The following is a 27,479-nucleotide window of genomic DNA, read 5'->3' as shown; positions in this document are numbered from 1 at the left end:
AATGTAGAGGAAGGTTGGGCTATTTTGAGCAGTGAGGTTACCTGCATTGAAATACGATTTTTTTCGTATTGAAGAAATTGTATATACTTGTATACTAGTATTTACGTCATGAAAAAATCGAGGTTTATATAGGAAAAAATTACTCTCCCTTCGAACGTTCATGCCTTCGAATAATGTGAATTCCTTTTGTTTTTCGTAAGAGATTTACACTAAATTATCACGGAATTATCAACAATTGATGATAAGCCAACTAATATTTAATAGAAATGTGTAAGTATCCTACACTGAGAAAAAAAGAGGTATAAAAATATATCAACATTTTTTAATGTTAATTTTACACATTATTAAGGGTAAAATTAACATGAAGAAGGATACCTTTAACCCCTAACACACCTAAAAAGGGTAATATTTACACCTATTTTGGATCAATACTGCAGGGTAAAATAAACATTTCCTGAATGTTATTTTAACTTTGTCGTATTTCTCTCAGTGTAGGAAAACTAAAGAAAAAATCACATTATTGGAAGGCATGAACGTTCGAAGGGAGAGTACTTTCCCCTAATGCTTCCTCTGTTAAGTTCGAACAGTAATAGTGCAACAAATTGTAAACCCTTTTCGTGGAATGAAAAAATTTGAGTATAAGGTGGAATAAGTAATTTTGGCCACTTTAAGGTTTCATGTGCTTGTAATTTTTATAATTTTTAATGAAATTTTGTACAAAGATACCTTCAAGCCGTTTCTTCCTAATAATCCAAAATAATTCCCAAAATTTTTTGGATATTTTAGTGAAAAATGCATATTATGCAACTATGCATGTTTCAGTACTTTTGGCCACTTTGTAAGCACTTTTGGCCATTTTGTGTAAGCACTTTTGGCCACTTGTTTCAAATAGAATTTTAATAAAATAACAGAAGAAATAGCTCTCGAAACCTTTCACAAATACACAGCACAAGTCCTATTCTTATTTAACATCAATTTTATGTGATTATTAGAGTATTTTAAACAACTTTTTGCACATTTTCAATTCACGATTGGTTTTACTGAAATCCGCGAGGTGCGCCACGTGTAAAATGTATGGGAAAATGAATGGCCAAAAGTTCTTACACAGCCGAAAAAAGTAAGCCCTTTTAGCCACATCCGATTTTTATTTAATTTGTTAGAAAATCTTATTAAGAATGATATCACAATAAAATTTAGTTAATTAAGAAATTGACTTTCATTGAATAACATAAAATATTTTCATCAAAAATATGAAATAATGCAAAACAATTTCTCTTAACATTATCAAGTTTCTTAAGAATCTCATGTTTTTTTTTAGTGATTGTTTACCTTGTCGAGAATTTCTTTCAATAACTTAGAATTATTCAAGTCAATACAAAATCAAATATGGTTTTCTGATTCGTTAGATTTTAGAGGTCACGTAATAAGACCCATTTTCCTGTTCTAAATAAACTCATAATTGCCTTGCAATGTGATTTTACTTTAGGTGGCCAAAAGTGCTCACATGGCCAGAAGGGCAGACTCTACCCTACTTTCATTTTCATAGGTGTTTCCTGATTATACCCCTCGAGAACATGGTCCGTAGTAGGGCGAAGTGGGGCTACTTTGAGCTGTGGGGCTAGATTGTTATACGACTTTTTCGCCTATTTCTAAATGAAGTTGGGTCTTACAAATATTTTATTTAGATCCACAATTATTTTGTCTGTTCAAATTGCATAATGTTTAAGTCCAGTTTCAATTAGAAATATGCGAAAAATAGTATAACAATGTAGCCCCACAGCTCAAAGTAGCCCCACCTCCCCCTTTTAGGATTTTAAGATATATTAAAGTGAAAATCTTAAAAAAATGAGTAGAATTATTTGTTTAAATTTGTTTTATCTGAATAAAGGCCCATTGTAAACTCTTAATGTTCAGAAACGACTCATAGAAGGGAACTTAAGAAAGATTTCCTTAGGACAAGTCATATCTATTTTTTAATTTTCCCTGAAATTTTCATTACTTTTCTCATAAATCCTTAAGATATCTTTAAAATAAAATTAAAATTCAGTTAGTCTATGTGGTTAAAGCTTACGTCTGGCGCCCGAGCTTATTACTTACTATAAGATTTGGTTTAAGGTCGGAATGTGATCCGAATTCTCAATATGTTCCTTTTGGTGTTGCATTATTTGTTTGAATGATCTGAATTGATTAAAGAGTCAAAGACCTTTTAAATAAATCCAAACTTTTTGCAATCGCAAATGTGCTTCACAGAGCTTTTCAGATTTTTGATCAATGAAAATTAAAAATCCTTAGAATGAGAAATTAGGTATTGATAAATCAGCATCAAGTGCTGAAGTTTATGATACATTCAAAAATTATGTATTTATAGAACGAAGTGTTGAAACATTTTTTATCAGAGAAAAATTGACTTACATACAGGGGGTTCTCTAAAGATCCCTAATCGCTATCCCTCACCGCTTGACTTATAGTCGTTATAGAAAACGATAGTTAGAGAAATATTTTTAGTATAGGAACAAATGTGAACAGGAGTGTGACTTAAAAGTTATGCACGCGAATAACAATATGTAGAAAGGATTACAGTGGTGTTCTTGCGAATGTGGCCTCTGGACGACCTTCTCAAGTTTCTCTGAGACGTCGGGAAACAAGAGGACTGGAGCTCATTATACATTCCTCCACTTCTTCTTCGTGCGTGTCGTTGTCACCGCAAAAGAAGTGACCAGGAGCCCGGGAGTTGGTAGGATGGGAAAGTTCGAGAGGAAATCCAGTTTGACAACTCGATTCCCCTCACCAAACACCCAAATCAATGAGATTAACTTCGCAATGTTGGAAATCTCTGCGAATTCCACCTCCCATCGATGAATCTTAGTTGTTGGCAAAGCGATTGAGAGCTAATTATTGGATATTATCTCTGCGTGGTGGAACGAGGGGGAACTCAGTGAGAAAATCCATGGTTCATGGGAGAGAATCAAAGAATATATTGGATTTCTCTTTCTGGAAAGAATCAGGAAGAAAAATGTTGCTTTTCTACTATTAAAGAAATCAAAGAGAAAGGAGTAATTTCGTGAGAGAATGTCGCGAGATTTCTTTTTAGAATTCTTAACCCTTCAGGAGCGGCTTTACAAATTAATCTTTGTAATAATTTCTTAAAGAAAAAAATCTTGCGGTTTATCTTAGAACACTTAGATCGCTTAGACAGTTGGTTTATGATATGATTTAAAGAGTTTCCCTCCAAAAAATGTTCAAATACTTAGAGATATGTATATGACCCATTAGTTCTTAAAGGGTTTAACTTAAAGAGAATATTTTTCCCGGCAAAAGTCAGTGTGAGGTCAAGTGTTGTGCTTTTGCTCAAATGAACTCAATAATCCTCCACCAAGGACGTCATTGATTTCACGATTTCTGTGCGAACCAAGACAAAAAGTATCAACAAATGTATGGCAATTAATGGAGCAAGTACATATATACATATGTGTAATTGATTGAAGGCGGGAGATACACAAATTCTACCTTATAATCAGTGGGAAAGATTACTGTCAAGATTTATTTCCATCGGATGATCACGAGAAAATAAGAATAGGAAAAAAGCATTAATAAATCCATTACACATTTCACGTTATTTTTTTTCCTCAACGAGGAAGCATTTAAAAAAAACTTTGTAATTCACTAAGAGAACTAAATATTTATTCGGGTTAAATTGTCAATAAATTGCTCTCTAGAAAGAGTAAGGCATAGATGATATTTTAGAGATGTTTTGCATATTATCACCTCCATTCAAGGTTAACAACATATTCTCTCTTCGTCTTATCTTCCTGACGGTTTTGTCGTCTCCTTTGCACTTTCTTAATAACAATCATCATTTTAACTCACGGAATCCCGCTGCGTATTTTTTTTTTGAGTGATTTAAACAAATATATCGAACGTCTTTGAAAGTCAACGACAAAGTTATTTCAAAAGATCTGCGCACGTGAAAATAATTTGGTATCTCAAAGTAAAAGTTTTTGAACTTTTATTTATATTTAATAATTTTAATTAATATTATTTCCAAATATATAATCCTGGGGTGATATGATAACTTATTTTCGATACTATCGACTGTCGATTATGAAAATTTTAAACGATACCTGTACTTCCTGTAAGTAATGTAGATGTTTATCAACAGCCTCATTCTTCTAAGATTGTCGTAAGGAGTGACCTAACAGTCTGTTAAAAGTCGACAATCAATTAATCTAACAGGTGTAGATTCATCGATACTATCGATTCGATAGTGTCGAAAAGTTATCATTGCACCCCTGTTATTGCCTACTCTCACAGAACATAAAATATTTTAATAAAAAATATTAGAAGAACAATTAGGGGAAAATAAGGCACCACCGAACACGGGATAGCACCGTAAACTGCAATTTTTTAATTAAGTAACAAACTTCAAGAGTGCAAAACCTTTATGAATACAGTAGAGCCTCGCTATAGGCCATATTTGGTTCCAGATTTGACACTTGGGTCGCACTATAGTCCATGTCATTTTTGAAATTATCAACGACTTTTAGTATTGAAATTGCTCGACGGCTTCCACTTTCTTTGCGATTGTGGTACTTGTCCTCGCTCTCTTCAATATGCAATATGCAATTAATAGATACAATTATCACAACTACTCAATTAAGTTTGCCAAATATATTAAAATAATTATGACAATTGCATGTCGCGTACTAAAAAATATAACCTAACTAAAATCAGTGTTTTGAAATCAACGGTCAATAAATTGTGGATTATAGAGCGATGGCCTATAGCGGGGCTCTACTGTACATAGATACAATAGGGATGCTTGTCCACTAAAGAAATGATCCTCATAGTCCAAGTAGTTTAGAAATAAAAATCAGTGTTCGGTGCTTCTCCATGTTCGGTGGTGCCCCAGTTTCCCTATATTTACAAAGATCCAAACTAAACTTACTAAAACCTGTTTGGAATTTTAGATTTGAGCATCAGTGATCAATTTTATTTATGATTTTTTAAATTTTCTTTATGACTTTTAAATTTTTTTATAAATTCATTAATTTATTCATTTTAAAACACCTTATCCCTAATGGCCCAAATAGACTAAGCTGATCCTCGAGAATATTTAGTTTGTAAAATTTGGCAGTAAAGAATTAGGTAAAGGAAATTTATGTTGAGACTTTTAATCATCATCATCATTATTATTTCCAACCGCTTATCCCTATTGGGGTCGCGGGCCCTTGACATCAAGTTTAACAGCTCATGCTTGTTGATTCTCTGCCACTTCGGGAAGATGTTTGGGTTTGATCCCAAGGCGCTTCAAGGCAAGATCCTGAATTTGATTCAGCCACCTTGTTCTATGTCTGTCCTGAGATTGAGGTCTCCTCACTTCTAATAAATGATCCTAAACCCTTAGGGCCTAAATAGACTCAGGCTGATCCTCGAGAATATTTAGCCAGAGATTTAGACTTTAAAATTTGACAGTAATGATTTATCCCAAACTGTCATACGTTGAGAGCTTCGAATCAGCGATTAGTGGTCCTTCGCATCAATTTCCTTTATCTAATCCATTATTGCCAGAATTTACAGGCTAAGTATTCTCGAGAATCAGCCTGAGTGTATTTGGGCCCTTAGTGTCTGACAATTTGGGATATGTGCTTCCAAATTTTACAGGCTGAATATTCTCAAAGATCAGCCTAGTTGGGTCTTAAACGGTCTCAGGGTTAGACCATCTAGTTTAGATCTCCACAATCACCTCAAGAAACTATTTGAGGTCGACCTCGAGATGTTCCAAGGCAAGATCTTGAATATGATTCAGCCACCTTGTTCTGAGCTTGCCCTGAGATCGATGCCTCCTCTCAATGCCTTGCATAGCTTTTCTAAAGAATCTTTCATAAGAAAATGATACTAATAAAATAAATATCAAGACTATAAGGCATATTCTCCATATAGGTTCGCGCCAGTCTCCAGCGGAATCTCACCATCAGGAAACTCCACCACGTTCTGTGACACCTCCTGTTCGTCGTGAACTTCCCGAAGATCTGACTGAGGAGGGAATTCTTGCTGAGGCTGCTCGTGTCCTTGCTCAAGCTGAGAGTGTTAAGTGCACAGCCAAAGGAGGGAGTGATATTGTTGGAGGCCGATTAAATACTAAAAGTCGTGGTCCAATTGAACCTTTGCGGAAGTTTCCAGAGTCACAATTCAACTCACTCCCAACACGTGGAAAGAAGAAGATTAAAGCACCTGTGACCAGAAGTGTTAGTGACGCATCCGCGAAGAAGAGTAAGAAACCCTCGATTTTTTCCCTATTTGGTCGCAGAGATTCTGGTTCCGAGGAAGCAACAGGCAAACGTGTGACTCGCAGCAAGAGTGATGTGGGGACATCATCACGTGAACGAAATACAGTTCGGAAGAGGAATAATAGTGAAACTGACGAAGGTAAGTTTCAAAGAGTTAGTTGAAAATAGAGATTATGTTGTTCAACCTAGAATCTTTGGACTGATTTCCAGGAGTGAATGCCAAGAAAAAGGCCCCACCACTGAGCCCTATTATCGAAAGTAGTCATCGAGAGGACTATTTCTCTGGTGGAAAGGGTCATGATACACGAAGAGGTCCTGTAAAACTTGAAGATTTGAACGTACCGAGTAAGGGAGTCTCTGACAACATCAAAGACACCATCTCGAACCTTGTCACAAATCAAGCCAAATCCACGGAGGAAATGCACAGTTCGCAGCAACCTGCCGAACGTCCACCACTCACAAAGGGTCTCACTGTGGATGGTATGGTTAAGCGACTTTCAATGGAGCGCTTTTCACCACCACCTCAGATAGCCGGACCGGCATTTTCCTACACACGTCCCAAGGAGCAGATCATATATGCTCAGGTAGTGTGTGATGGCGACAAGGCCAAACAGACTGTCCACTACGCACCTAGTCACCTCAATGACTTCCACGCAGAAACCAACGACAGGCGTAACGGTCGTCCTAGTCAATCCCTATCGCCTTATCGAGACGAGAGGAGTCCACTTCACATCACTGGTGAGTTCAGTAATGGCTCTTTATCACAACAAGATCTCAAAGTAATCAAAAATGTATTTTAGGTGATCGACTGACGAGAAAAGATATTTCCAAAATCAACAGTGATGAAGATGAAGGTCTTGGGTTTGAAATTAAAAGGCCCTATGAAGAAGACTTCCGACCCCTAGTCGATGAGGGTCCTATTACGCCCAACATTAGAGATGTTCCTCCTGACAAGTACTACTTAGGTGGTGATTTATTTGGATCTGGAGATAGGAAACCAGCCTTTCAAGAATTAAGTCAACGACGAGAGACTCTGCAGTCAAGGATCAACAACCGTCGTTTTGGATCCAGAGAAATTCTGGAAGATGTTAGTCCAGAAAGAGATAATATATTTGCCAGAAATGGACACCATATAGGAGAATCTCGCTATCAACGTAGTAAATCCAATGACATCGATCAGATAGACAATGTGAAGAAGTATCACAGATTTGGTTCACAAGAAGTAATTAACCGCTATTCACCGGAACGATCGCACCTAGATATGACTCAAACACCCTCAAACGGAAGGATCACTTCAAAGTATGTCGAGGAATCGAGATACTTCCATGATGGACGTGATGGTTATCGTGAAACTTATCGCAGAGAAACGAATGTCGGTGCAGATGGACGACCAAGGACGTCGGAATCGCGATCTAAGGAACGTTTGGGATCCCCTAGAAGGGTTCCTAAAGAGATTAATTTGGGCTACATTGAGGACCATCGGGATTTCAATGTGGGTCATATTGAACCCAGTACTGACTACTTCCAGGAGAAATACCGAAGCGATTTGCAACAACCTAGAAGTTTAGATTCCATAGGAAGTGGAGATGTTACGAGATCTAGTCCTGAACAGGGTTTCAAACATCATATGAAGAGTAGTCACTTGACTAATGGATATCGGCACGATACAATAGATCAGTACCAGAATTCACTGAAAAGGCAACAGAAACACCAGAGGAGCTTCGACAAAGGTGACTCGGGGATTGAAAATGACTACAGGAAGGACTCTTTTAACGGGGACCTACAGACTAGGTAAGATTGGTGTACATCCAGGAATTTTAACTAGATTAATGTCAAAATTTTGATTTCTTCGCAGATGGAGGCGTCGAACGGTTGATGATGACATCAAGGACTGTGAATTGTTCCTGCGAAAGGAAAGACGTCATACAGAAGACAATCATCCTGGTAGAAGGCGTCTGAACTACGCTTATAGGGAGCGAAGTATCGATGATGGATCGCACTTTGATCCTCGTCTGGACAAATATCCAGAAGGGACTCTAAGACGATCACGAGAAAGTTCCGATAAAAGTTCAGCAAAAGTGGAGAAGAAGAAGACTGGTTTGGAGAAGGTAGGCCCATATATAATATATATAAAAGCCTGTAGAGAACATCTTTCTTATAATAAAGGATTTATTTGGTCACCAGGTAAAGCAACTGCTGACGGGTTCAGGCAAGAAGAAGAGCACAAAGGAAGAGAAAACTAAGGAGAAGTACATGGTGAAGGAGGAGGAGATGAGAGCTCGCTATAGTGAATATCGTGGGCCGAGTGAAGGCCCCAAGGTAAGAAATTCCCCCATCAACATTAATGTAATTTTCGCGCCAAGCTTATTCTACATGTGCCCTCGCACGAGTGTACACACATTGAATTTAAAGTGACAATACGACGCCCAGAGCACACACCAAAAAAAGTCCATAGCCACAGTGTGAATCAATCTCTTGACCATAAATGGTGCATCATTAAATAATTATATTGCATAAGTCAATCCATTCATGGTTTTCTCATTCGACCTCCTTATGCTCTCACTTTTTTCTGTGACGAAAAGCATAGGAATACTGATTAGCGGGATTTTACAGATAACTTTTTTCCACAATATGCTAAAAAAATAGAAACAAATTTAATAAAAACTAGATCAAATCCAAAAAACTTACAAGGTAATTTAAAAATGACACATTAGATTAAGATGAATCGTCTTTACTCCCCATTTACATTCTAATGTATTTAAAGGTCATTAAGTTAAACTCTTCCAGAGCATTTTTTTTCTATCGTAGACATTTTAAACAAGATTAGATTTATTTGAAAGGTAGTTAAACTACTTTCCTAAACTTTGAACTGGTTAAGAATTGGCAATTAAATCTTGCAATTCACTTTTTTTTTGTTTCTTACTCTTTAGTTGGATTTAAATTTGTTTTTCCAGATAAGTTTTACATCTGTTGATATACCGCTATGTTAGAAATATTATTAGATACAAATCAGTTTTAAATGAAATAAGTAAAAAAAAGTGAGACTTTATATAGTCTCACTATTGGTCGAATTTTTGTTTTTTACCCCGGGGAAGTAATGAATACAGGAGGAAGTGGAACACTTTTAAATTGGAGCACCTTTGAAATGGGGCATCTTTTACTCATAGGGCCAAGTGGTAGAATACTCTCTCTATTATGCAAGTGTCCCGAGTTTAAATCCCCCTTTAGGTCACCAGGATGTTTCGTGCGCTAAAAGTGTTTGAACTGCATCCAGTAAGCTTTATTGCACTTGATTCCGCGGGGCATGAAACTAACAACCCTATCCCTGTATAAGAAAGAATAACAATGGATGTCCCGAACTCCCCTTGCGGGACAGACTAAGTTTCTCTATGGAATGTTGTGCCAGCATTATTATTATTATTATTATTATATTATTACCCCTGGATACCAATGTTTTTAACATAAATGTCTTTTAGAATCCAACAAATTTTAACAAAGCTTAAAGACCTAATTAGCCTCCTTAAGTCGATACAAGGATTAAATTATGACCTTTATTTTCACTGACCCTCCTCTTCCTCCACAAAACCGCATGATATATCGACGGCTCAAAATATTAAATTCGTTTTTTTCTCTTTTTGGGTATTCTTGAATACCCTTTGCCTTCTCTGTGAATATTATACCTGAAAGTTATTTTTTTTTTTCAAAATCATAGGGATTTTAAATCTCGAAAACGAAGACCCTATGCTCAGCATGTAAAATCCCAGCTTCAAATCGCTTTCACGTACAATTTGCCTTTTTCGAGTTATTCGATTTTTTATTTTTTTCCAACATGTTTTTAAAATTGTTTATATTCTAGGTAAATATATAGATAATATGCAAAAAAGACCTTGAATTATTCCTATCCTGATGGATATTTTCAAAGTGAAAGTTTAATTAAATGACCCTAAAGGATTTCTCTTTTAACAGAGCCGAATAAATTTGTGTTCGTTGGACAGATTTTGGAATTTCTGAGAAGTCTGAATCGGAACCGATTCCAAATGTTTATGAACCGGTAATCATTTTTTATTTAAGTACAATTATGTTACTTTTATAAGCAACTTTAGACAATTTTTTTAGATGACCTAAATCAATCAAAATTAGCAGTGAATCAAAAGATATTAAAAAAAGAAATGGTAGAATAGTAAAAAGCTCGTGAGCATAAGAAAAATATGATTTGGATAACTAAGTTTAGTTCCTAACAGGATTTAATGACAGAGTATTGAATTTCAATAATCGACTTACGGGAAGTTCACCGCAGATCCAAATCGATATCCTTAGCCGTTTGGTCTCTATCCGTAGAATATAAGGGCAATTTAATCATTTTTATCTCCCCAAATCTGAAATAGATTTAAGCTTTTTAAAATTAAACATTTACGATCCTTAGTTAAAGGTTAAAAACGTGTCATAAATTTCGAGTTTAAGTAGTAATTTTCTGTATTATAAAGAATTAATAGGTCCTCTCGACTCCTGACCAGCTTTAAGAATTAAGAAATCTTAAATACAGGGTGGCTGAAAAAAAATGCAACAACTTTCAGAGCGCATAGCTGTCAAACCGTTGGTGACAGCGGTTTCATATTTTGCACAGTGGTAGTTCATTTTATTGGTTAAAACCCTACAAAAGCATTTTCGATAATATTTTGTAAAACTTTTTTAAACCGCAATGGAACTCAAACGTGACATTTTAATGTCGCTATATTTTGCAAGAAATGCGGAAGCAGTTATCGTTAGGGCTCTTCAAAACCGTAATGTAATTAAACTTTCCGTTTTTCGAAACATAACTTGGTACAGGGATATTAGTAGCATTTTATAATGCCTTGGTGGAGGTCGAAAAAATTGCTTCATTTCTAGTCATCGTTTTTAAAGTGAACTTCCCTGGAGACAAATTATCGCTTTCCACTAGGGTTTTTAGGCTATACCGTCAAAACGAATGCCAATGTGTTTTTGGAAATTGTCCTGGAAGGATTCTTGGAGTCATGGACAAACAAAAATTTTAGTAAGAAGTAATGTAAGTTCGATTAAGACGCGACAACGTCCCAGAAATCACGCTCCGAATAAGATCTGGCTAAAAAAAGCGTTTTGCACTTCATTTTGGGTACCCAATGACCTACATGATTCTGGGATGCAAAATCGTTTGACTCCTCCAAAAGAGATATTTTGTTGGTCAAAGTTAGGACTAAAAAGTAGCATAGTATCGATGAGCTGAAGGTAGTCCTTCCTCGCGAATAGTAGGACATTCAGAAGGCTGACATTCGTGCAAACTGCGATAGCACTTGCAACAGACTTAAGATCATAATTAAGTCAAAATAAGATCGTATTGAACAAAGGCGATAATATTCTAAAATTTTGATGTATTTACTACTATTTTTTCTTTATTTAAAAAAAGTTGAACAAAAAATGAGGATAATATAGCGCCTTAGTTTGTTGCATTTTTTTTTCAGCCACCCTGTAAATTTGTTATTCCCATTCCAACTTCGTTTTAGTTAAGTTTGTTAATTTTATCTCAAAGGTTTAAAGAAATTTTATGCTTTAAAATTAAAAATCGTTATGAGAGAATAAAATCAGCTTCTAAACTAAAGGCTGATTAAACGCTTAACTTTATATTACAATTGAGGGGTGTTTCACTTTTGTTATAAAATTAGTCACTAAACAATATTTTATCTGTTTTCTTTGTAACAAAAAAAATGTTTAAAAAAGAACTTTTTTTTTAATTGTCTCACTTGTAGGTCTCTTCTGGATATTTTTCTCCTTTGAATATGCTCCTCAATCATAAGATATAGAAACCCTAAAGTTTTAAGTCAAATATTTATATTACAATTAATGATTTCTTATTCAGATTTAAAGAAAAGGTCCTTCGGACTAACTTTAAACTTAAAAACATCTCAAAATTTGACATTTCTTTATTAGCTGTTATTGTGAAGTTTGTTAGATTTTGGTTTAAAGATAAAGGAAATTGATACTTCAATATTAAAGCGTACCTTAAAAACCTTTAAGGGTGGATTTAAAGATTTGACTCTTAAAGATTTATCCTAAAATTGAGACGATGGTTTCCTTAATTGGTGTAAATATTAAAAGTTTCATTATTGTTTTTGGTTTTAACTACCAAAGTTCGTAAGGCTTAGGCAGTCTTCAGTCTAGAAGTTTAGCCGAGTTCCCGAAGATCCCTAAATCTTGAATAAGCAATACTTAATCATAAAACAAATTTATCCAAAAAATCTATATTGATAAGAATTCAAAGAAGTTAAGCCATATGGCTTAGTCTTAGGTCTGATGCCTGCATTAGGGTTTCAATAATTTCTACTCGGCTGTTTTAAAATTATTGTAACATAATATTCGCAAAAATATATTTTTTAAATTATTAGAATTAACCTTATCATTTTTCGTCATCCTGAAAGGGTTAACATGAACGATAGAAATTGAACTGTTTGATCATGAAGACTTCAAGTTTTGTTTAAAATATTTGAGCAACATTTTTAATTACATACCAAGGCCTATAAGCATTTGCAAATCATCTTTGGAGTGTTGATAAAAAAATCATCAATGAAACTCTTGATTGATTTCATAATCTCTGAAGTCAAAAATGTTATTGAACTCGTCAGCCAAGTGAGCTTTAGTGAAAAAATTTCTTTTCGCCTTACGAAGAGTCAACGGTTTTTTCATTATAAACTACTTGGGATGCGACAGACAAAAAATTCTCTTAGCAAATTCACCAAATCACCTTCGCTTATATTCATCTTTAAACATTTTTTTTCACGTATATGACTCTTTCGCCCTCAACCTTTCTCGTTTTACAAGTTTTTTCTTCTTCCATTATTATACAGTTAAATAAAAAATACAAAAATTCAATCGCGATCGCAAAACTTTAGGTGAAAGTCCATATAGGATAAGACCAAAAAATATAGGATGAATTAACAAAATTAATTTTCTTGTATAATCTTCTAGATTATCCACTATATGGCTTTATCAATAAAGTCTTTAGTTTGAAAGGAAACCAGACGGCATCAGAAGTAAACGAAAATGCAAATTTTTTGTAAAAAGACAATAAGAGACTGTGCTGAAAAAACATGAAATTGAATTAAATTTTGTGTTAAAATCACAATTAATGTGAGGCTATTTTTCGAGTGTCGTGAATTCTTTTTTTCTTCTTCAACGCGTCCAGCGACAAACCACGAATCTCAATTTGCATTTTTATAGCAAGCAAATTTATCGGCAATTTTTTTTCCATTGAGCATGAAAACGTGATGATTATTGTGTGTTGAATATATTTCGATAATTCCACGGGGTTAATGTAATATATTCCTTATCAGAAATGGTCATTAGAAATTCAACAGGAATTTCAATCCAGCATTGGATTTTCTTCGTAGGTGTTTTATGTACTTACATAAGAGACTCTCAATTTCAATTTAACAGAAAAAGCTACTTTAAGTTGGAGAACTTCTTTTTATTAGAAATTCTAGTAAGATTTCCAGCTTGGAAGAGCTCACTTTGAAGATATAAGACATTTTGGCTTCTAGAAATAATTTTTTAAACTCCGTTATACTAAAATTTAATCACCATATACACTTTAGAAAGGCGTGTAGTAAATTTGCATGCAAAAACATCAAAATCTTCTTGAAAAGCTCTTTAGAATTATTTACGAATTTTGAGAAATATACTTGAAAACAACAATATGTCCCGTGGCACAAAGTCTACATTAATCTTTATGTTTGATAATGTTATTTATTGGTTTGTATTATACAATCAGTCCCAATATTTTCAATTTTATATCCAAATTAATAATATTTCTTTTAAAGGATTTGAAAGATATTTTTTTGCCTTGCAGAAAATAATTTTCGGATAGTATATTGATATATAAATTCAGGTAAATTAATTGTGATAATCAATTTTATCCACATTTCGTGAATTTCTTAATGTAGACATTCAGTGGTGCATTATAAAGAAAATGTCGGAATCTTTTAAGATAGTAACATATTGCCCGAAAAATATTTTCCATAAACAAGTCTTGTGCAAGCCAAGATCAAAAAACCAATACTTTATGGATTTATCTTAATAATGCAAAGTTTATGAATCGAATTTATGTTTATGTATAAAGCAAGAATACTCTATAAGGGAAGAGCACCCCGGATCGGAATGTTAAGAGACATACTTGATATTTAGTTGACAGTCTAAGCTTCAAAATACTATTTCACATTTTTGTGTATGCTAATCGGCATATTAGTGATCCATTTAACTATATCTGTTCATTTAAATTTTAAATTTTTACAATAAATTATTAAAAAATAGATGTAATTGCACCTATGTATTCTGTACCTCGGATCGTCAAGAATTTAATCAGGTGTCTCACAGAAAATTGGTTTTATAAATTAAATCTGAGCTAATGTACTGCATTCTTGTGAGAGTTAAATGGTAAAAAGTAGCAAAAAATTTTTTAAAAAGTCATTTGAATTGATGCAGCAATATAGTAATAACCTCACGATCCGAGGAACACTGCCGATCGCTGATACGCTTCCCTTACATCATTCTAAAGGAATTACGTCGTAGGGGATGATACCGCATAACAAAATCGCATTTTTCCACCGTTCGTTTAACCAAATAAAAATGATCTATATTTAAGATCATTGTTTAATTGTTCTTGAAGATCCGAAAATATGTAAAACAGTTAAGGGAAAGTATTCTTCCTTCGAACGTCCAGGTCTTCGAATAATGTGAATTATCTTTTATTTTTCCTAAGAGACTTATACATTTCTATTAAATATTAGTTAGTTTATTATCAATTATTGATAATTAAGTGATAATTATGTGCAAATCTCTTAGGAAACTTCACATTATTCGAAGGCATAATCGTTCGAAGGGAGAGCACTTTCCCCTACTATCTAGCGATTTTCTAAAGTTTTAAAAGCTTGGACTGCTTTACCTTGTCTATTTGAATTATAATTGAAATAGTGTGAAAATTACCTAAAAGAAATTCCTGGATTATATTTTGCGAATTTGAGCAGTCTACAAACATTTGCCTATTAAGATCGGTTTATATTTGATATCGACAAACTTGTAGAAGATCTGTTAAATATTTTCTGTGAGATTCAGGGTTTTCCTAAAACAAAAATACTCGAAAAACTATATATTAGAACTCACAATGGAAAAAAGGTAATTTCCTGGGTTACTTGTATATGACAATCAATATAAAAATTTTGAGTAAATAATAAATAATAAATAATAAAAAAATAAATACTTCGAATAAAAGTATAAGAAAGGTGCAAAATATTTTGAAAATTGCGTTTCTTAAAATCAATTGATGCCATGTAATCTATTTATTCTGAAATGGTGAAGTTTTTTCGAAAAATAAATTTAAGAGTTATAAGGGAAATGCTTCTAATTCCGGATAGGGTGCATATAAGTACTGAAAGCACCAATGTTATAAGTTTGAAGTAAAACATTTTCAACATTTATTCAAGTTTTTTGTTTCTTCCTTTTCAGAAATGTTGTTTCGAATCATATCAAATTGATCTTAATACGTTTAAAAATGATTAAAAATATAGACATGAATTTGACTGTAATTTTGGACACCTTGCTTGTAATTTTGGACAGTTTGCCTGTAATTTTGGACAGCTCAAATCTCGTAATTTTCCATTTTCGTCCATTTCAAGAACCCAGCTTACCAAATCTTCTTATTGTCTATGAGAAGAAACCGTAGGATGTTTCAAGGAGCTCGTAAACTTTCCATATAATTCATTAAAGAGAGTTAATTTCGGCACTCTAGGTACGCGCGGATTTAAGCATTTTCTTGCCTTCCGGGACTCTTTTAGGTTTTTTGCAATGCATATCGTTAGTAGATGTGACATTTCTTGGTTTTTTTTATATTTATACAACCTAGTCATGACAAAAACTGAACAAGATTGAAAGTAATCAAAAAGTTTTGTCAGATTTCTCGTAAGAAACTGCTCACACTGAAGTTTCAACAAAGTAATTTTAATTTAAGTTGAAAAGTTTTTACTTTAATTTAAGTTGAAAAGAATATATATTTAAATAGAATACATAATTTATTAAAAACTGGAAGAAAATTCTATAATTTTAATCAATTTATTTGTAGTGTCCAATTTTACCCTCAAAATGTCCAAAATTACAAGCTGTCTCAAATTATAAGCAGTTCGACTACGTCTTGCTAGTATTTCCGCTGCAAAAAATTTTACAACGATATAAATAATTATTAACGAACGGTTTAAATAGATTCCACACCTATCTAAAGTTTGAGGACCTTTCAAATGCGTTCAATATTTCCAGAATCCTATCAGAATAGTGCTTTATATTAAGTATGTCTCGTATTTTTAATCCTGTTTATAGTGATTTATTGTCTAAATATTATTTTATATTAAATAAATTAAAAATAAAGGTTTGCATAAAAGAAGGAGAAAGAATACTTAATTCAGTTGCAGATATTCCTACTTTACTATGAATATAGCGAATAGTTATTGAATTTTAAAACATGAATAAATAAATAAATGAACAAAACAACTAATCATTTCTTTTTAATAAAATACCATATTTAAAAGATTCAAAATTATTTTGGATTATGAATATTTTAAAATTGATAATAATTATTGAGAATACTTGGAAAATCTTGCGATTATTAGTGAGTTTTTTGAATAATCTTATCTTTCCTTATAAAAATTATGTTCTTTCTTAATATTTCATTTAAGATCTGTGATCTTGATCAGTTGTTTGCCTTTTATGAATTTAAACTTTGGCTTTGAAATCTCAATTTCAGGTATCCCCAAAATGATTTTAATTTAAATGATATTTTTCACTTTCTAATATTTTATAGATTATCCTGATGGATATATGTATGGTTTAGATATGCGACCTATATGCGATAATAATCTTGAAATTGATTCTCTTCAAACTGCTAAATTTTACCTCGTTTCAACCGATTTATGAATCAGTCTTGAGTCAGCTCATTGATTTTTTATTCGGAACTTTATTTTTTTATTCGGATATTTTATTTTCTTCTATTCAGAATGTGGAATCATAAATAATATAACTATAAGAATCTTTGTGAAATTCTGGAATTTGGTAGTGCGATTACAAACTATTTATCCTAAACAAATAATGAAGTGCTAGTTCTTAGGACTTAGTTCTTTAGGAGTCAATGCCAGAAGTACTCTTTAATTTTCTGTTGGTGTTCACAATATTTCATGAAAAAAAAATTAAAAAAATATATTCATAAACATTCAATAAGGAATAAAAGTTCTTCTTCCGCATGACAAGAAAATTTTATATTCATTCGTAATTTACTTTTTGTGATTTATTCACATGAAATTCGTCTTGGGAAGAATTTTGTCGATGGTTTATGTGAGAAAGTGATTTGAGCTACGGAAGATGAGTAAAAAAGATTTCTTAATTGAGAAAATTATTCGATATCTCAAATATCACGAGAGACTGTGGGCGAAAAATGATGGAAGATCTTCAGTTACGCAAGATTTGAGATTGCTCCAAAGTCTCACATGAAGCTTCTTTTTTTATCGTAAACGTGAAGCAGGAGATTTACCAAACTTTCACACACGTCTCTCTGGTGAGTGACCGGCTGGAAAATAATTCCAAGGGGCTCAAATATTAAAGGTCTTTTATACCAAAAGTAATCGTTTCTTGATTTTACATATTTTAGAAGCTTCAGTAAAATAAATTCCTTGTCTGTTCATTAAAATATTTGTTATGCACATTAATATTGAGAAAAAAACTTAACACTATATTAATATTTGGTAGAGATACACCCCTTGGTTTTACCATTTAATCACCTTCAAATCTTTATGAATGGTCAAATGTTTGATTAAGGAATGAGGTAATTTTTCAATTAACATCTCATAATCCCAAATCACCGTCATTTCTTGTACTTTGGTTTTTTTAATCACGAGTTCCATGTATCTTTTTCTGCATTTTTTTGTTTAATTTTTGAATTTATATTCTTCTCAAAAAATTTTCAATGCTACCTGACTGCCATACAATATCGCGAAATAATATCAAACAAGTTGTTTTGCATCCTTACTTTAATTTTTCTGAGAATAAAATTCGATCAAAAGCGGAAAACCGCAAGAATTTTATGTAAAATAAAAAAAATAAAACAAGATCAGGAATTAATGCATTGCCTGAACAAAATTTCAGAAGTCTTCCATGACATTATGGGATAAAATAGTAACTCTTTGAGTGATTTGAATCAGGTCTATAAAACCATCAATGCTATTTTTTTTCTTTTTAGTCAAATCATCATTTCCGATCTTATTGATAAAAGAATTTTCATAAAAAGGAAATTTAAAGAAAAATTTTAAAATAGTAGAATTACAGTTTCTTATAAATATGAATGATCATGGATAGCCCAAAATGGGGATTAGGGTATGTATACCGAAAATTCTGATCAATAAAAAAAGTAAATAAAAAGAAATACTTTAAAAATATAATATAATTTCAAAATTTATTATTTCATTGAACAATAAATTAAAGATCGCTTATGGTTACAGAAGTGTATTTTTCTTTTTAAGATGAAAATTGCATGCTATATTCAATATTTTAAATAAATTCAATATTTTTGAATTAGACGGCTTTCTAAAGGATATTGGTTTAAAGTTTAAAAACCCTAATAAAAAATGTCAATCTTACCTGAAAAACGGTTTGTCTTGACCAAAACAAATTTTCATGATCTCCCAGAATATCTAAGACATTTATAATATATGTGTGTTCAAAAACTAAGTTGAATTTTTCTTTTTTTTTCGAAAAATGTTCGTTTATTTATCAAAAACTATTTTATCGCATTTAGAGTAATACCCCTCAGATATAATACATTTCTGTCTGAGCTTTTTTCAATCCTCGAAGTCCTTCTGATATGCGGTTTTTGATATGGCTTTAAGCTCTTCCGGATTTTTTTGTTACTTAAATCTTGCCAAACTCACTTTCTTACGAATGTTTTCAGTTCTGGAAACAGGAAAGAGTTCCTAAAGGTCAATTCTGGTAAAAAATAGTAGTGGAAGCATGATTGAAAAGTTATTTTTGACCAAAAAAAATTACGAAAAAATAAAGATGTACGAACGAGCTTCCGCAGGAAACTTTGCTACCAAGCGTTTCATGCCCAAAGCATCCAAAAAGAATTGCATGTCAGCTCAGTTTTACGTACAAACACGTATGGAAATTTTTCTGCATTTGCAACCGCTACGCGAAATAACTTAAAAATGGAGACTGATTCCTTTTTAAAAGTCACTGATCCCTGTGGAGGGATAAATATACTAGATATTTGTCTAAATAGCTTTTACCTATTGGCTCTGTGAGCTGAGTTAAGGAACTGGCTTCAAATAGCTCCATACAAAGAAGAGAAGATGCCATGGAGGTGATTGGAGCACTTAGCTCTATTTATCTATATAAAATTGAATAATGGATTCTTTGAACTTCATATGTTTTTCGTTAGCAAAAATCGTGAAAAACACCTAAATAGGTCATACTTTTATATCTGTAATAATGCGAAATACATTGTTATATCAACAGATGTTGAAAACATGTACTCTAACCGAAAAAGAAAAATCTGGAATCAAATGAACGTTGTCCTCTAAATTTCAAAATTCACTTTACTTTATGAATATACCTCGTGTTTTTTTTTATATAAGAATTTCTGAAGGGAAAACTCTTGGGATAATCCTAAAATGGATAATGGATTTATATTCAGCGATGCAAATTAATCTGGAAACACTCAACAATAAATTTTTAAAACTTGGTTTAAGGAAAATGAATTAAAGAGTGGACAAAGTATCAATATTTTTTCAACCCACTGACTGGCAAGTTGCCTGAAATTTGAAGTCAATTTCTCATACTTCGATTTAAATTTATATGGGAACTTTTTTGCACTGGCTACCGTTATGCTAAATATTTGAAAAGTGAGAAGTTTTTCCGTATTATAAGATACCTTTCCGTATGGAGGGATAAATATACTAAATTTTTGTTTAAATAAATTTTTTCCTTGGAGCACTGTGAGCTGAGTCCGAGATCAATTTAGGAATTGGCTTCAAATAGCTTCATATAAAAAGGCCAACTTGCTAGGCGCTTGTATTTTTTATACAGCGTACTCCTTACTTTAGTTTTAGTTCCTTAAATTGATTTTTGAAGGCATTGAATGTTCAAATATTCGGCGTGCATACCTTAGTCAATTATATGAAGTTTACCTTATTTCACATGTGAAACTTTCACCTTATTTCTTGAGATCCTGTTACTAAAACTGTTCAAAAGGTTTCTTGGAAAGAAAGGCCTTGGAAGTATTGAAATAAATTTGCAGAATGTTCTTATAAGGCATCTGTTGAGATTTAAGCATAAATATTGCGGCTTTATTGTTTGCAGTTCAATTTGATTCGCAATTAAGAACTTTTGTTTTTATACATATTTCAGAGTGTTCAATTGTAATTTCTGATCGCGAAAAACACCGTGGAGGTGCAGAAAGAAATAGATGTGTGGAGGAGGAATAAAAGAAATAAATAATGAAAGAGGAACCAACCGACCTTGATCGAAGAAATACATAAGAATAAACGACCTTTGAGTGCCTGTTTTTCTCAACCTCCATCTCTCTTTCTGGTCTGGCCAAGATTGTGCCCCATCTGTCTATTGACAGATGCTGACTTCTTGCACATTTGCATAATTCATAAGCCACCGAAGAAGACGCCAGCGATAGCACTCCACACATTTCACATGAGTCCTCATTTTATTTAGAATTAGATGCTCAAAGTCCGGATACAAATCGTTCTAAACACACTGCCTTAATACTGAATTAAAATTTTGGTAGCAAGATGTACAAGAAACATTCTTGAGAACTCGGGAAGATTTTTATAAATCTAACTGACCCAAAATCGTCCTAACTATTTTATGATTGTGACCGTTTGTCATCCATATTTCTGAACAAGTGACGCCAATTTTTTAACATATTAAAAAGTTAAGTAGATGCTACTCCTTTGGAATGACTTTTGATTTTACCACTTCAAATGACTAATTGACTCAGTAAATGACAAAAATAATTTAATAGTTGTTATAGTGACCTTAGCAAGCGATCGATTTGTTGGCGTCAGCCGCAGCTACAAAAGTTGCGGCAACTTTCAATTCGCCGGCATCACAAACATTGGAAAAAAAGAGTGCTTGAGGAAATAAAAAGAGCTACGATAATTGCAAGTTTTCTCCCTTCTTCATAGTCTTCTTCCTCGTCTGATCTCGCCAAAAGGCTCACACAGAAGAGAAAAAGTGGGCCTTTATCATATATTTGCAATCTCTTAATTACTTTCGTGAAAAATATTCCCAGCTCTATTCAGAATCTGATTGAAAACCAAGTATTCATGGTTGAATTGTTCTCACAATCGCACCTTAATATTCAGAATTCTGTCAGTAAGGTTACCCTACTAGAAAAAAGAGTTTGTAACGTTGTTTGTCAAAAGTTTGTCAACGTGGTTTTTGAACCAATATAGAAGTTTAATTTAAATGATGAAAATATATTTTTTTTTCAGATCCAGGACATCGCAACAAGGCGACGTCTTTCGACACCGAAAGCTAGTCCAATTCCGCGGAGGACATCCTCCCAAAAAAGCACCAGCAAGAGTTCATCTAATCTCTCACAACAAGAGAATGCACCAGTACAGAAACTCAGTTGGTTCAAATCCTTAGATCGACTCTCGCGGAAGAACAAAGTCCAATCGAATAGAAAGATACCTAGTGACGATGGCTTCTCAAGTACTTCCCCTAGGCCGCGTCCCCTAAGTCCGCGTCAAGAGAATCAAGGACCTACAAAGAGTCTGCGTTTCTTCGGCGACACTGATCAAGAGTCAAATGCCAGTGTTTCAAAAGGGAACTGGAAGAGCAAGTAAGTAAAATACAGGATAATTAATCCTATTTCAAAATTGTTTTTTTGAGAATATTTCTTTTTCGATTTTGAAGGTCTCGACATGCTCTGTCCAGCAATTTAAATCGCGGTCAGAAAAAGTACTCAAAAAGCGCTTACGACCTTGATACAATATCGAAAGGCACAAAAATTCAACCTGCCAGTAAGATTCGCTCTTCTTCACTTCAACATCTGGAAGATGACTTTCTCTTTAATGGGAAAACGGTAAATGCCAAATTAAATAATTTAAAAAAAAAATGACCTTAAGTTTAAACCACTTTTTTTTGGCAGAAAACTAAGTCGAGGAACCTTCATGATATCTCTGAAAGTGCATCGGACAACGAAAACATACCATCTGGGAGACACATCTCAAGGAGTACTCCTGCAAAACCATCACGTGGACGTCATTCGTCAGAATCCACGCCAATCATTAAGTCTGCAACGCTTAATCGACACACACCGAATGGAATGACTGTGAACTCATCCCATGACGAGGAAGTAGACAGTGAGATACCATTCCAGAGGAAACGACACTATTTTGAGGAGGCCAGTCGACGTCATGAGTCCCCCGCCAGGACTCATTCAACGCTCAGGAGAGATATGTCTTTCAATGGAACAGCCGTCAATGGCTACCGGAAGCCACCGCCGGGACCACAGAAACCAGCACGACTGTTTGAGAAACGACGTGCCTTTTCCAGGTAAATAAAATTTAAAAGATTAACACTTAAGTGTATACTTCGGGGGAGAAAACCATTGAGAAATTTCTAAATAGCACGCCTTGTTAAATGGGTAGTACAGGGAGTTTCGCTTTCAAAGAAGTTCTCGTGTCCAAAAAGGGTCCGAGAATTCATTCCAGTGACACAGAAAAATTGCATAGCCACAGGAGATGTCTTTGAAATAAGTTACGGAAACGCTTTAATGTATGCAAAACATTTTCAGCACCAATTTTTCAGTCTATTTTCAGCCCCAATAGCGGTTCATAATACCTCTGGCACACCTTTTAGCTCGGTATAATTTCATGAAATCAAAATTCGAGTCCCTTTCTTTCTCAAATGATTTGTATAAGTCTATCTCACTTCTTCCGTTTCAAACATAGTGTATGAAGAATAAAGAATAATACCGTATCAAAGTCTATGTGATCGGGTGCGAAATGCGAACTGAAATGCGAACGATTTAAGATCTGGAAAAAAGGGGTGATCAGCCATTGAACATCTAACCTATCTTTTTCTTTCTTTACCTGAGCGTTCAAAGTTCAAAGGTGCCCTCTTAAATCTCCATTAATTCCTGCTCACTTTTTTTTGTCCTAATTGCCCTATAAATAGAGATCCCTCAAACTTCTATTACAATATTTCCTGGATTTTCTGCTTACAGGTAATTCTTTTCATCAACTTTTCAAAAATCAATCCTACTCGTGTTCGTCCTTCAGAAATCTTTGTCTCTATTTTCTATCCTATAAATAAATTCCTCTTGTGACATATAATCTAGTTTTCTTCTAATTTTACTTACAAAATCTTTCAATTTCTGCAATCAATCTCTTAGCGTCCTTTGCAGCAGAATTTTCTATAAAAACTGACACTTCTACGCTTCTTTTCTATCTGGCAACTCCTAACCATAAAAGCAACTCTAATTTATAAAGAATGGACCTCATAATTATTTAAATTCAAATTTAGAATCTGCAGCAACAGTGTAGAATCAATAAACCCCGGCATAAGCAACAAAGGATCTGCTTTGGCAAAATTTCCGCTCTTTCGAGACAATAGTCTCCTTCCCAGGACCAGGACCTCTGAAGGTGGTGAAGACGACTGTGAAGCGAGTATCTTATAAGACTAAGTAACGAATAGGCATGCAAGTAGAGAAAGGGAGAACTCTCTCTCTTCTTGGCAGACCGTCGTGCAGTGTAGGCGTTTTTAAAAATAGATAAGATAAGATTTTTCCAGGGGTTATTTCTCCATTTCGGATTACCGATGCATCCAGGCCACCAATTGGGCCCCTTATGCTTCCCCACTCCTATTCTATCTTATCCCCCGATACGGGTAGCCGCTCTATATCACAGCTCTGTGGGCAATCAGTATCGCTACTATATCATAGCATCCATTCTCGGTGTGTGTTTGGATCAGTGACAGTGAATATTTCGTCGGTTGCCTCAGTAACTGTGCTAACTGTATTTGCTTTGTGTCAGCATTCGTTGTAAGCAACGCATCGCTGCGCGTCGTTTCAATGAATGCAGACACAAAGCAGATGCAGTTAGCACAGTAGCTGAGGCAACCGACGATTTGTATAGACTGAAGTACCACTTTCATGCCGAAACTCGTTCTCGTACCAGCCTCTATTTTTTAGGCGGTTCACTTTTTTACCAATATGCACCATTGGCATTACTATTCATTCATTCACTGGACGAATTCAAAGCCGATATAGCATGAGAAATCTTTTTCTGCTGCTGCTCAGCTTTGAACCCAAGACCTCACAGTCATAGAGCTGCTACTCTATCCACTAACCCACTTGAGGCTCGTGTTAGGTATAGCTTCTCGCTGATAGTCTGTGGCCCACCCCAGTTTATTTGTTCACAAACCGGTTCATTCCTCATTTAAATAAATCGTTAAGTTGCATTGCCTCCCACATTGCATTTAGAAGTATTTGAGAAATTATTTTATAAATGAGCTCCCAATAGTAGGCAATTCTTATCAAATTCTTTCAATCCGTTTTCACTTAAGTCGGAACTTCCTGTAATTGTCTTTCAAATTACGAACTGAAAAGAATGCAACTAAGATTATGGGGTAACTTACTGGAGAGTCCTAAGACCTAGTAGAGAAATCCTGTGACAGTATGACAATGTCATTTTCTAGTAATCGAAAATCAGTTTCATATCAGTTACTAAGCCATTCATAGAGCGCCTTGAAATGGCCATTCGCTGCTCACTGGACTTCAATGTTGTTCAACTTCTGAATTTGTCATTGTCATATCGTTACAGAATTCCCCTACAGGGCTATTTCTTTCCTGTATTATTAAGGACTCCATGGGATGCTTTTCAGGAGTTAGTTGGGGAAAGTTTTTTTAGGGAGGAAAACCTAGCTTTTGTATCCAAACCTGTTGCCCAGAAATCCTCCGTAAGACAAGAATGTTTATCCGATTTAATGTTCAGTTCCAGAAGCCTTGTCCAGCAGAAAATTAAGAAGTGATAACGTTTTGAAAAGATCAATTGCCATAATCATAATGAATTATTTTGACAAAATCTAACTTGATTCGTCGAAAAGATCTAAGTGAACTCATTATTTACTCATGAAAAATTACTTTATTCTTATTTAGGGAACGAGATAGACTCCATGACAGCTCCGGTACGGAAGGCGACTCAAGTCAGCAAAGCCAAAGAAGTGTAGTTTATTTGCATGCCACAACAAGTAGGATCACGATCTTTTCTTACTATCGTGGTAGTCAAGAAGAAGGTCTTGATTCTTTAATTTCTATGATTTTCAGTTGGCGACATTCCCCAACCGATGTTGCTGAACAGACGTCGAGCTGCTTCGCGAGAGGAGCTAAGTTCAAAGTCGAAAGGCCTACGTCCTATGACTCGCACGGTTTCGCGTTCCGTATCCGTTTTGGCACCCTGGAAGCCAAAACACCTTCACGAAGGCTACGAAATCAATTACTCTCAGGAGAATAATGAGAAAGTAAGACAATATTATTTTCAGCACAATTTACCTATTCTAAACCTGGCTCTACAGTCTAGGAAACTTAATCATCAGGACAGAAAATCCTCAGGAGTATCGTCGAATTTGGCTCCAAAGAGGGACACTACGACCCTTACGCGGTACAAGAAGTCCACACCCAGGGATGAGATGTCTTCGGACATGAGTTCTTCCTTCAAGAGCTCATCTCACCTTGGGTATTCGACTCAACCACGTCAAAATCGGAATCACAAGAGAGACTCAGAGCCTAGAAATCTCTCAGAGATTTCCCTAACAAGACGTCGAGATACTCCTGATAGATTTCCGGCTGCAAGAAGACGATGGAACGACTGAGAGAATTCCGTAAATGGGAGTTTTCTCTGGCGATGGTGCTAACTTTTAACATTTACATTGCAACACATTTTGTGTTTGTAGATAGGGAAAAATAATGTCGTAAGGTGTAGTCCTTACGATTTTGAATAATAGGAGTGAGATAAAGAACTCCATCTAAAAGAATAAAATCATTAACATGTCTGGTGAACACATTTAAAACATTTAAAACGGACTAATATACGATTTTCAAGATGCATTATGTACCCTTATTTTTTTTAATGAATCTGACTCTATTCTAATAACAATATTGTGAGACACAAGATTTATAATTTTGCAACTATTTGCCATTTATATTCTCAATCTGTAATACAAATATTTTATTAAAAGAAACAGTAATAAATAATATTGGATACTATTTACAGTGTATTAATGATTTGGAGGTTTTTATCGTCCAAACTTAATGGAAAAAGCAATACATATAACCCTGACATTTGGCAAAGTCCCAATAAATCTTCACCGACCCCCCATGAAATTTCATTTTCATTTGAAATTAATATTGGATTAAATTCATTCCCCTCGACACCACAAAGGTACTTAAGTGTTTAGGGTTTTCCAATAATGATGAATCCAGGCCTCTGGAACTCTTGCGACTCTGGCGACTTCTCTGGACAAATGGTGGTCGAGGTTGATCCACCGACGGTCTCCTGTGGCCTCCTTGAGAAACCGTCGTGATGTACCTCTATCTCTGGAGCAGAGTAATAGTTCTCCTCCGTCCTCCTACTGAAAGTGAAATGATGCACACTTCTCTTCGTCAGGATGTCACGGACCATGGATTAGATATCACAAGTATCCTTCTGATCCTATTGTAGAATCCCCAAATGCTGGTGAAACTGTTAGAGAGTAATTGCTTGAAATTTTCTCTGAACCTTTCCATAAGTGATACTAGATTGTTTACTGTAATTTTTTTTTTGAAGTAATCTTGTATATTATTTTTCTGAAATATTGTTTTCAGATTTCGAAAAAAAAATTTTTTTAGATATCTCTTTATAATTCAATCGAATTAGCAGCACTTTTTAATAAATTTTGTTTTAAATTTGGCTTTAAATTTAAAAGTTTCAAGGTCTTCAAGGTAGATTTAGCCTGGTTTTTCGATTTTACAGGGGAACAACTTTAACATTTTTTACCTTTTAACTCTTTCCTCTCTTTTCGTTGAGTGTCTGTAATTTCGCTTTGTCGTTTTCAAATTACAGCCAGTTTAGCTGTGTAATTCTTAAAACA

At 34.2% G+C, this 27,479-nt stretch overlaps 1 protein-coding gene across 1 annotated transcript in view; it reads left to right on the top strand.

The window, feature by feature from the left end:
• Nucleotides 1-26,616, top strand: part of LOC129802912 (uncharacterized) — a 55,975-nt gene extending 29,359 nt beyond the window's left edge. Inside the window, exons 3-13 of the mRNA XM_055849121.1 lie at nt 5,941-6,426; nt 6,498-7,025; nt 7,088-8,078; nt 8,143-8,395; nt 8,472-8,606; nt 21,836-22,188; nt 22,263-22,431; nt 22,498-22,904; nt 25,510-25,601; nt 25,678-25,871; nt 25,926-26,616. Of these exons, the coding sequence (XP_055705096.1) occupies nt 5,941-6,426; nt 6,498-7,025; nt 7,088-8,078; nt 8,143-8,395; nt 8,472-8,606; nt 21,836-22,188; nt 22,263-22,431; nt 22,498-22,904; nt 25,510-25,601; nt 25,678-25,871; nt 25,926-26,222 (3,905 nt within the window). The 3' untranslated portion in view covers nt 26,223-26,616. The remainder of the gene's footprint in view (nt 1-5,940; nt 6,427-6,497; nt 7,026-7,087; nt 8,079-8,142; nt 8,396-8,471; nt 8,607-21,835; nt 22,189-22,262; nt 22,432-22,497; nt 22,905-25,509; nt 25,602-25,677; nt 25,872-25,925) is intronic.
• Nucleotides 26,617-27,479: the final 863 nt, after the last annotated feature.

Source organism: Phlebotomus papatasi, chromosome 2 (assembly GCF_024763615.1).
Source record: "Phlebotomus papatasi isolate M1 chromosome 2, Ppap_2.1, whole genome shotgun sequence".
In the NCBI taxonomy this organism is placed as follows: Eukaryota; Metazoa; Arthropoda; class Insecta; order Diptera; family Psychodidae; genus Phlebotomus; species Phlebotomus papatasi.
The sequence above is the reverse complement of the archived record's forward strand: the minus strand, read 5'-3'. Positions and strand labels throughout refer to the sequence as shown.